Below are 12149 nucleotides of genomic sequence, written 5' to 3'. Positions count from 1 at the left end.
ATACATAGATATATGAGATTCCATGCGACAGAAACTACGCTGTGACAACCGTTCACCTCATTAATTTACCATGTTACAGACTAGATCAATGAAATTTTTCTGTGAGCTTATCTCAATCAGCGAATCATTGAGAAAATGTTGTAAATCAATCTCACTATATTTGTATATGTACACTAATTGAAATTTATCCTGTTCATGGTTGATATGCCATGCAGAGCGTGGAAATGAGGAAATCTGACAAGTAAGCGATTCGTTATTGGTTAATCGATACGACAGGGTTTCCTTAAATCAAAACCTGTCACCGGGTACGATATTCGTACGCGGGTAGGTGTAGGTATACACTATATATCAGATATCGATCTACCGTTATTTACGAGGACAACCGGATCGTGTCAACGTAACAGCTTCCAGGATACCGGTGTCCTGATCACGTTCCGCGTGTTCCCCGCCGTGTTGTCCTTACAGGACGCGTTTACGCCGCCGGTACACGCATATATGCGTGTAGCAATTTACTGGCCGAAGAGGAGGCGTCGGGCTACATAAATCAGAAAGACAACGCGTCAGCTTATTAACCGCCGACGATTTATTTCCACCCGCTGGTACACGGACTTTCCGCGCACCCATCCCGCTCGTAACTGTTGCGACAAAATTGAAAAATTCTTGCGAAACAAATATCGGTAACGCGGATACGGCAACGGATTTTCCGCGAGCTTTTCCTTGGAATTTCATTTGAGAAAGCAGCATCGAAAGCTAAAATCGTCGGTATCGATTTCGGGTTTGTTTTACCTGTAAGTGTTCCATCAAAGGAATATTAAAGAATTGTCAGCTCGCGTCGCCTCGGTGGAGGAGAGGAGTAGGTTCCTTTCAACTTCTCCCCTTATCTGTTCGAAACCACCAAACGGATGCGCGTGCGTGTAAACGAATTCCAGACATAAATTTACCGACATCCGCTCTCCATTCAAAGGCAAAGAACGGCACGAGATTGGCGCATTCGACGATACTTCCGGCAATTCTTGAAGACTCTCTTCAATGCGTTTCGACGTGTATGATAATGCTATCAATGTCAGCTGAAAAATATCATTCGTTTCTGTCAAACTCTGCGCCCGTACGTTTTCTGCTTATGAAATATTTTTGCACAATTAGGAAATTTGTTTTCTTTTTCTACAGTTTCCGCTGGAATTGTGCGTACAATGGAATGCAATTGCGTAATCTAATGAGGACCTACAGGTAGGAGGAGGTTGAAAAAGACGTTGCAGGATAGGAAGAGAAGGCAGTCAGCGTATCAGGAATGCCAGGAAATATGGCGAGGGTTTAATCGTGGCGGGGAGGGATCTCCAGCAATTAATCGAGGGAGGAGCACGTCGGATTTTAAGGGCTCCTCTTGGTGCGTGAGGACCCACCGCGGGTTCCGTCTTCCGTTATTTATGTTCCTGGATCCAAGGAGCTCGGGGGGTCCAGGAATGTCCACCGTTCTTCCAAAACGAGATCCGGCCGCGACTATTAATTATTTCTGGTCCGTTCACGCCTAAAACAGTTCCGACACCGACACGGCTGATCCCTCTTGCCTACGAGAGAATCGTCCTTTTCTCTAAAGTCGTTTCGCGTTAGAGACTAGCAGAATCTTAGGAATTATGATAAATCGTTCGGTCAAGGAGTCTCGGGACGAATAAATCAAAAGACCACGCGTGTTTCGCCAATACTTTATTCACCCAGCAGTCTCAATCTAACGCGGAATCGTAATTTTTCGCGCGTTCGCCAGCGCCTCTGTTTCACGGGCGAGCTTCAAGCTGCGCCAGAGACGAGCCGAGGGTCTATCTACGATCGCGTATATCCCGGTGGCATACGCGCCGGGAATAATTAACGAGAAAATGTTGGAAAGGGGAATAAGGCAGCAGCCAGTACAGAACAGAAATAAACTGCTAGACACTTTCCCTCCACTTTACAGGTTTTTTTCTCTTCAATTTTAAATCCGCTTCGATGTCGCCTCGAACACACGATTGGCCTTCCATCATTCCTAATTATTCTTGTTTCCTCCTGTCGATTTCGTTCAGTTACAGATGTGTAGCATCTGAATATTCGCTATTTTCACGAAAATGTTGCGGAGATTCGCAGATGCCAGAGGATACAAGACGGACAGTGCAAGAGGCAGTACGGAACGGACGACAAAACGGCGCGCGGCGCGTGGTAACATCGCGATTTATTCGCGCGCACGTGTGATTTATAACTATGCGTACAGTCACTACATCTCAGGTCTCTCGTTTGTACGTGTGCACTTTCTCTCATTTGCGCTCGTGGAACCCAGGAGAACCCCGAAATGACGAGGGGAAAAAATAATGGGAGAAGAAGAGGAACCGGCAAGTCGTGAGTGGCGCATGAATTATTCAACCGGCAGCTCTCGTTTGCCGCACTGTTGATAATGATAATCATAGATTCTTCAACGATGATAAAATTGTCAATCGTAATAGTTGGATGGATCCCAATAATATATATATGTATATATATGTACGGGTCCCGTCACACAGTATCGATTAATTTACAAGTTTTCGTTCATTGTCTTTTTCACAGTTGCACTATCAATAAGGTAACGCACAATGATTATGTTTCTTTATTTCTCTACATATGGTAGTTGTCCCACGTAGCGTCTGGATGTTGATCTCCATACTTCTTCCACATGTACCAATATCTGAAACAGAGAACCAGAGTAATATATTCTTAGATGTTGTGAAATCTACAATGAAAATTATATCAAATTTAATTATTCTTTAAGAGTTAGAATTCAGAGATAAAATTACACATTGTTTTTCATTATAGGATTATAAATAACTCCAAATAGGCACGAGTATCCAACATTCTTGTCGAACAACAGGCATTTCTAAGTTTCTTAGACTAACTTTTACTGCAGTTAGATTAACGAGTTTTCTAAAAAGTCACTACATTTTCCTCTTATTTAATTGGCAATAATTGAAAAATTTGGGATTAGATTCCGTCCGGAATAATAAAAGAGGAATGGCTTGGATCCATATGGGAAAAGGATTCAGGTAGACAGAGAAGTTGATCTGCACCACGGCCACGTTGCACGTTGAAGGAGCACGTCGCTGTAGGTAAAACGTACCTACGGTATCCTGCCCCTTCCCCACCCCGCTCCTTTTTCCTGCCCCTCCCGTGGATCTGACCCACCGACGCGGTGGCAGTAGCGGCGCGCATAACAGGGTGGACGTTTAACATATGACCGGCTACCAGTGTTATTAATGCGCCGGTAGCGTCGTGCTCGGTTTCTTCCAAGCCCACGTACGGTGCCTACGATCCCGTGGCCGGGTTGGGGCCACCCGCGGGTCCTCCGTCCTCCCTACACTGCCAGGCCCCTCGATCGCGTACCCGGTAAGGCCCACGGAGGCCCACGAGTGCGAGCAGGGTACTCCGGTAAACGGCACACAACGCAGACGTAACACGACACTCGGGAACTGCATTGCGACCGCATCGTCCTCGACTCATCCTCCCACGAGTTATGTCTTCCTGTTGGCGGGTTGGATCTAATTAATATGTGTTTAGGCAGGGACCTGCTAGGACCGTGTTAGCTAAAGTCAGTTCTAATGTAGCAGAGATAGTAAAACTCAGATATTTAAGTTTGTTCTATGTACAGTACTGTAGTGTCTGCTACATCTCTAAAACGCTAAACTATCTGTTTCATTTCTGGAATTGTGTTGGCACAGCGATAGTCTATTACCTATTTGTATACTATATGTCACAATTGATTACTACATTGGATTTTATCGACTTATGTTATTCTATTTACAGCTTAAAAATATCGAAGCTATGTGAAAGATCACGGAAATATAATGGAACAATGGAATTGTCGTGGTTGTGGCTATAGTATGTATGTATAAAGGTTTTCGGTACACCGATTTCGCGTACTTGAAGGAAGCGTTCAGGACGATCGCGCGAGTCTATAGGCAAATATCTCCCGCTCAGCCAGGACATTAGGAGTTCTCCAGCGTCCAGAGGATTATAAATCCTTAATACAGATCGGCACGCGATGCCCGGCTCGTTAGGGTGATGCATGGCCAGACTCTGGTGTCCCGGGGTGTACGGTAGCCGATACCAACACACCCGTGGTCCCAACATCCAAGAGGCTCGTTCCTGCGGGAACGGCTACACCCTCACACACCAGCAGCCACCAGGTAATAATGAGAGATCAGAGATACGGCTCGATATTAATTGTGCGCATCGAGTGTGGCGGTACTCCTGCTTCTGCTTCTGCTGCTGTCGCTGTTGCCTCCACTTTGGTACCGGGGAGAGAGATCTGACTGCTACCGGCTTACACCGATCCTTCGATGCGATATGTGCGATATACGATACAGGACCTGATCCTGCAGCCTTCGCGAAAACGCTATGCACGCTCGGAACCTCCCTGGTCCACCGTCTTGTGCGCGTTATCGCACATTTATTCTTATCTTCAACTCTCTCTACTTTTTTTTAAAATACCAGTTCTGCTTGTCAAGTGTTTATATCATTCGATTGTCTTGTCTCCATCGGCCAGTGTATATGACCTCAACTAGCTTGATTCAATTAATTGAGTATCTGGTTATCAATATTCTTCTACAATTTAACTATGTATAGTTTTAATGAAGGGAAGAATTCTTGAGAATCAAAATTAAGAATTATAAAATTTGAGATAGATGTTCTTTAGTTGTCCAATTAGTAGACATTGGATTATCGTGTAAGGGTTGAAATGCGATAAAAATCGTTCAACAAACACGTGGTATCTCTAAAGATCCGTCCACGTCCCATCGTTCCTTACGCGGATAGAAGAATACTACTACATTTCCTTTTCTATCGACGTGAGGCCACTTTGAAGATACGATCTGAAAACAAATTACGAGCGCTGTTCGTGCTGTCCTGCTTTTGCTCGATCGGAATAATCGCCACCCGTTAGCGACCCGAGTGAGATCGCGTCTTTTTAAATCGGCGCGACGCGCGTATCGAGTTGACCATCCTCGTTCTCTCTCCGCGTCGAAGCAAGGACAGGATTTATGACCCGGTAGAGTAATAAGTTCCCTCAGAATTAAAGTTCCACGCCTGGTACCAGTTTGCTCCGATAACGATCGAAATGCACCGGGGAGATTGTCGCAGGAGAATTTCTCTCTTTTTTCTTCTCTCCCAATGAACGACGTCGTATTAAGTGTACAAGCTCTGATTAAAGAGTTCTATGTAAATACGTTATTTATAAATCATTATAGAGTAAGAGATCAGAAAATCGCAAATGGACAAATTTTTATTAAATGACAGAATGGTTTGTATCCAGTTTAGCATTACTTGTCTTACAAACGTCCAATTTAGCGGAGGCGGCCGCAGCAACATCGTTTCCGTTTTACCATCACAGTATCATTTCCCGAGGAAATCGAGCCGATTTTAATCTCCGCGAACAGAAAGGATAGCTAACCGTTGCAGGAACAAGGAAAGGAGAAGAGTTCGTTGGTACAAAGTAGAGCAGGTGTATGTGCGCGTCGCTCGCGGACGGTCCGCCGTCGTCGTCGCTCGTCTCAATCCGGATTACGGTAACACCTGGCCATTCGCAATTTTATCATCCTCCGTCCCGGAAGGATTCCAATTTTCTTCCCCCGTCACGCCACCCCCTTGGCCTCTTATCCCGGCCTTCGCTGTCGGCGACCGCTTCTTCTGCTCGCTTTTTTTTCCCTCCACCGTCTCCGAGAGACTCAATCTGTGTCTCATCGTGGATTATTGGGTGAGGAGGAGGAGGAGGAGGAGGAGGAGGAGGAGGAGGAGGAGGAAGTTGGCTGGCTGCTTGCCTCGACCGTCTGCACCAAGAGAATCGGTTAGGAGAAAAAGAAGGAAGGAGAGAGAGAAAGAACTGGTTGACCAGCGCGAGCCTTTAATTCTTTTCCTCGGACCGGTCATCCGCTTCCAGCCGAAATAAGGAGCTCCGCCGATCGGTGATTTCGTCGAATTGTCCTGGCTGACAATTTACGCCGCGCTACGCCTTGCCTCGCCGGGGTAAGTGGCACCGGGAATCTGGATTTTTAAGTCTTTCTTCGCTCCCGTCTTCGTCCTATGGAGCCGAGGATACCGTTGCACGGACTGCAGGATTTTTAATTTCGTCTTATTCTTTGCTGAAACTGGTAGGTAATTGGAAAATTTTCTTGGGGAGAAACGGTGAGACTGCAAGGAGAACAGTACCGTTCGCATATATTTTAAATAAAGTTCGAATACGCTAAATGAATGGGAACTTGAATTGTGGCTGAAGGAGTGACTTCAATTTCCTCAAGTTTTCCGACTTTTCTTGCAACTCTGAACGATCTTTGTATCGTCAGTGAATTTACTGAAAATTTATTTATGAAGGACACCCAAATAGTTTAATACTTATATAATTCCGAAGACGATTTCTCGTTCGGAAACTTTGTTATAAATTCATAAAAAAATCCTCTTACTGAATAAAAAGAACAGACGGAGTTGAAGAATAAGCAACGAGGAAGAAAAATCGCAATTGGACGTGAAACTAATAAACCTATTACCAGATAATTAATATAAAAAGCTCGTGAAACCTTAAAAAGAAGCGAGTGATTGGAAGATAACACGCGTGCAGCAAGGGTTACGTTTACAGTTACATCAAAGGACACCTTCATTCCCGCAGACAGACCCTTTTTACCGCTTCTTCGCGACGCTGACTGCCGCGTCGGGACAACGATGGACAAAATCGGTCTACGATGATTAATTTTCAATCGCGGCTTAATTACGGCACCCGGCTAAGCCCGATTGAAGAGGCGTCCTCGGGATAGTGAAAAGGGCGGTCTGCGCCGAACGAAAAAAAAGGGGACAGAAGGGAAGGATGGAATAGGGTGGAAAGAAAGAAAAGAGGAAGTGTAAAGAGAAAAGAAGAGAAAGAGGCTCTGTGTCACTACGGCTCCTCGAATAGAAGGGACACCCTCCCACTCCCACGTATCGGTCTTTCTCAACTTTCCGCGCTAGGATTGTGTCCAAGATGGAGGGGTGCCGGGCTCGCAGCGAGAAGGGCGGACGCAGGACACGATTGCCAGGAACACGTGATTAGATGGCCCTCTTTCCACGCGATTCTCCAGATTGGACACCCCCTGGGCCGCGGAGGGACGCAAAAAAATGCAATCGGCTCTTACCGTAATGAAAAAGAACCGACCCCGGGTAATTCGTACGAGTACGATGTCCCCGCTCCGGTTTGGGTATCATCGCGTATGTGCGTTCTCTTCTGTCTTCGTGGACCTATGCAGTGTACGTTTTTTACCCTGACTGTATCGAGGGGTACGCCGCTGCCCCCGGTTGTTCGCGTCGCTATTGCAGCTGTTGCCTTTGAGGACATCGGCGACTTCGAGGACCGACGCGGGAATCGTATGATCCCTGTAATCGAGGTTATTCTACGATGATAGCTATCGGAACGTTCATTAGCCGTAGAGCCTCTGTTAGATTGTAAACGACCATTAAGTTTAAGAGAGGCAGTAAGCAAGACGACCATATGTCAAAAAAAGGACTATGGTACTCCCCGCCAGCTGTGTGGCAATTTTTGTTTAAAAAATTACAAGTACTTGTCAGCAGCTTTGACTTCCCCTTGGTCAGACCTTGACAGTTCCTTTTCGTATAAATTCGGCACCTTAAGCCGATCAGGGACACTCTTGCTTACACTCTCGCTTGGATATTCTCGCGTAGAGACTCTCGCTTGAACAGCCTCTAATTGTTTCCAATTGTGTGCATCTCCTCGACGAGACGGTTGGGGTGCGTAGAATGTCCGCATTCGAAATCGTCGTGTCTACAAAATGAAGACATAGTTCCGGGTGGGCCTGCGCTCGCGCTCGGGAGACAAGATCCTACGCCGGTGGCAGCAAAAAGCCCATGATTCCCCTGATTCATGGGACTTTTTTACGCTGAGTGGCCGAAATAATTCACCTTAATGCTCTTGCTAACTGCCTGCGACCGCAACACGCGATTGTTTATTGCCAAAAAGTGTCTCTTTAATATATATCATCGCCTATGCGCAGAGAATCGTGCTGTCTGAATAAAAAAGCGGTATGGACAGGATCGAGTTGCCGCGAAAACGAAACGAATGGATCAAGATTTTTTGCCAAGGGTGTCTCCGGGTCCCCTTAAACTTAAACCCTTGCCGAGTAAAAACAAACGGCGGCAATCTGATGCCTCGCAAACAACGATCGTCCAACGTTCTCTCCTCGTTGTCGGAAGTGCAAGAGGCCCGGTTTTAATCGTATCGCCAAGGTTCGTGTATCGATACGTTTCGAGGGTTGTCACGCTTTGTGCAAAAGATGAACTCGTTACGAGGGGTGAATGGGAACGTTCGAGATTTAATGAATGTCGATCATATTTCGACTAGGTTGCGCGGCTCTAGAAAACACGTTTGATGGAGAGAAGGGTACAGCTTTTTTTTTTTTTCTTTTCGGTGTCGGTGCGACAGACTGTCGAGTATCAACAACGATTGCAAAACGACCACGCGGACAGGAGTGCCGTTAGACACGTACATTAATAACACTCGACATTCAGTATTCTTCCAGTTCGTGCAGACTGGATTCTCTATTTTCCTGGCCAGCGCCGCATAGCCCGGAAACTTCGCTGGGAGATACCGTGTTGGAATTCGAATATAATGTTCCGCTTTATAATTAGCCGAATAAATAATACTATCGCAAACTCCTCAAATTATTGATAGTTGTGTCGTAAAAATGAATATAGTTAAGTACTACGAGAATAATAATTGATGATTTGACTTTGTATTTCTCTTGTATTTAAAAACTTACCCTCTTCACGGGAAAAATTTTATCTTTGGTAAGACAGAGGGATGGTACAGATTCAAGGGAGAGAGTAAATTGGTGTAGCAAAACTGATGTACGCGTGCGCGAGAAGTGTAATAATTAGTGACGAAAGAGAAAATAGCGACCGTGAAGTATAGGCAAGCCCTAGAGTTGAAATCGTTAGCGAGGGTTCGCCTCGCGATTCTGATTTAGCCCCACGGCCCGCCACGTCAATTCTAATTACGTTTGACAGTAATTTGGCAAGGAAGAGAGGACTGATTGACGGCCAGCTTGGCTCCGAGGCGTTCCTCGTGCTTTACCTCCGCTCACTTTAACGTTCTTTTCATCTACAGCAACAATACTTGAGCGCGTGCAACGATATCTCTCGCGAACACGTAATACCGTATCACGATACCCCCGATAAGTTTCCAGTTTCAGCGTAACGTTAATTAAAACTAATCGATGAAAAGTCTGGTTTCGTAACGAATACCGTGTATAAAATAATTGCCTGGTATTTTGTATAGAAATGAGTTCATTATTCCATTATTAGATGTCAAAGCAAAATAAGTTATATCAGGTGTGATTCCGAAGCAAGAAGGATAGACGGTTATTTAATTGGATTTAAAATGCTCATAACAGGTGTGTCTAAAAACAACGAGTGAATTTGCATACCCGACAGGGTAAATGCTTAACGAAGTAACGAAAAAGATTGATTATTAAAACGTTGCGCCGAGGATGACTGCGAGAAACGTTGTTCTTTTTCGAATGATTAAAATGCCTGCAGGGTCGTTCCACCTGAAGGCAAAGAGAATAAAGAAGAGGAGTCGAGTCTCGTCAGGCGGAGATAGAAAGTGATTTCGATGGGACACAAAATCGCGCGTGTAATGGCACATCGCGTCGGTCGATTCATTTCATTAGACACGCAGCGAGAACGTGGCGGCTGCGAGATCGGCACCGATCCTCTTTACAATCTGACAATTCTTCGATCATTTCGACGCCGTGCCATGCCGTGGCACGGCGCAGCGGCGCGTCAAGAGGAAAGCGTGACGAAGATGACACACCGGGGTCCACTCTACGTTCGGTTCTGGTCGCACACGTTAATTAAAGTTCGCACAACGATGATACACAACCACACGTATAAGCGCATACATATTTTATCTTGTTTTTATTGACGGCTCACAATGAGACGCGCGTCCGTCGAATAATGCCCGCTAAATTATTGATTGTACCCCTAATTAATGTACCACAATATGCAACTGTTGAGCTCCGATATTTATCGGTTACTTAATGCGGATGATTCTTTTCCGCGCGAACGACTAGTCTAATTAACAGCGACAGTTTGACACTTTATTTATTGATTTTCACGTCGGAATCCAACGTAAATTAATGACGCGTTCCAGCTTGCGTGGATTCACAAGTAAAAAAATTAATCGACTGGAGGCCACCTACTTGGAATCCATTACAAACTTTATATACGTAAACTGGATGCACGTACGTCGTACATAAATGCAAATTCTGAATTTTCTCATTCAGTAATACACAGACTCCATTAAGGTAATTGAATACGGCGACAGAAATTGGTATGCTCAACGATAGATGCCCTTCCATGGCACCGTTTGAAGAACACTGCTGTGACAGGCCAAGATCAAAGAAATCTATTGTTATATAAATTTATTAGATTTATTTATAGATTTATATTAAATTTATTTAAAATTGTTTAGCACAAATTAGAATGAGTGAATGATAAGAATAATTTTATACGGACTAGTGGTGATATAGACAAGGCCTAAACACCTTTCAGTTTGATAAATAAAGATATTTCAATTCAATAGAATTCAGTGAGGACATAACTTTGATAAAAATATCGTAACGAAATCGAGATATAATACGACCTCCTTTTATCCGACGACAATAGTTGAAATGCATACTATAAGTATAAATGGAAGTATTAATATCGCATGAGTGGGAGATACGTGACATTTCGGCTTAAATATGCGTTCATACAAATCACTGCAGCGTCGGCTCTTCCCGGCTGCCGCAATATCGATCGGATCGAAGCGAAATTAATTAATCCGGTGAGTCGATATATCGATGCCGGGAGGTTATTCATCGGCAATTATGTTCGGTAAAGTGCAGCAAGCGATGCAGCATAAGCATAATCGTCAATCCGGTTAAAAAGTTGTGGTAAATGACTGATTTATTTAGTTCTTGCAAAATTGTGCTCGCACATAAATTATAGTTTGTCATGCTCGCAATTTAATAAGATTAGAATAAGAAATGAAGTGCTAGAAAGATAGACAGGCACGTTTGCGAAGAATTGAAGAGAAACATTGAAGAAAGAAACTAAAGACGTTGTGTTGGATTAGAGGAAGTACAAAGTTCAAGGACTGAAGTAGAATAGAATTAGTAGAGTAGAATTTAGGGGTATAAGAGGAAAGATGAGACGCGGCACGAAAAAGATTGTGGTGTGGGAGGGGAAGGGCGAGAGAAAAGAGGGTGTGTTGGGAAAACAGGGAAATGAAGAGATACCGGTAGAGCGAACGCGAGAGAAAAGGTAGAGAAATTCGAGGTGGATGAGAAACAAGGGTGCAAAGGAAAGTCGGTGGAAGGCAAGAAAGAAAGAGAGCACGGGTGGATGAAGCGAAACAGAGCCGGAGGTGGGTTTATCTCGCTCATCCTCATTAAAACCCTTCGCGGCCCACCCCCGCTTCTTCCTGCCGGCAGCTCGTTCCTCTTCCTCTTCCTTCGCGACGGAACGTGTCCCTCGCCCCGCGTACCAACGACGACGACGACGACGACGACGATTCGATGTCCCCGTGTTGGTAACACGTAGACAAACACCGACGAGCTGCTCGACGCGATGCGCGGCTGTGCCTCTTCGGTTGTCTGCGTGCGTTCTCCGGTGTATACGTGTGCGGTTATACCCGGTAGGCATCCCCGGCTCGTTGTAGCACGCTCTATTAATTAAAAAAATGGGGACTCCGAGGAATGCTGGTCAGCGACAGGGGGGTGAGAGCGCATCGACGCCTCCGTAATTGGAGAGGAATGGGAGGGAAGAATGAAGATTTCGTTGCTCTAACTACGCTCCTAATGATTCTTTAATCATTCCTTAATGTCGCTGGATATTTTTTTCTGCATCTCTCTCCCTTCTCCGTTCCGACGCAATATTTCTCTCTTTCCATTTTTACGCACCCCCTTACTTGTTAACGTCGACACACGCGTTTTATCTCTTTCATTCGTTTTATGTACTTTGTATTACTTATTACCTAGACTTTCTCTTTGCGTTAGAATTCTTATATCTTATATTATCGTCAACTACTGCCAAGAACCACCGTGACATTTATTAATTAGTTTCTTTTTTACATTACT

The 12149-nt window shown here is 44.9% G+C and overlaps 1 protein-coding gene across 1 annotated transcript in view; it reads right to left on the bottom strand.

Annotated features, from left to right (window-relative positions):
• Positions 1-1684: 1684 nt before the first annotated feature.
• SoxN (SRY-box transcription factor soxNeuro) overlaps positions 1685-12149 on the bottom strand; it is a 93933-nt gene continuing 83468 nt past the window's right edge. The window contains exon 3 of the mRNA XM_018038016.2: positions 1685-2683. Coding sequence (XP_017893505.1) covers position 2683 — 1 coding nt within the window. The 3' untranslated portion in view covers positions 1685-2682. The remainder of the gene's footprint in view (positions 2684-12149) is intronic.

Source organism: Ceratina calcarata, unplaced genomic scaffold (genome assembly GCF_001652005.2).
Source record: "Ceratina calcarata isolate Rehan_Ccalc_2016 unplaced genomic scaffold, ASM165200v1 scaffold180.2, whole genome shotgun sequence".
Taxonomy (NCBI): domain Eukaryota; kingdom Metazoa; phylum Arthropoda; class Insecta; order Hymenoptera; family Apidae; genus Ceratina; species Ceratina calcarata.
Note: the sequence above shows the minus strand (reverse complement) of the source record. Positions and strands in the feature narration are given on the sequence as shown.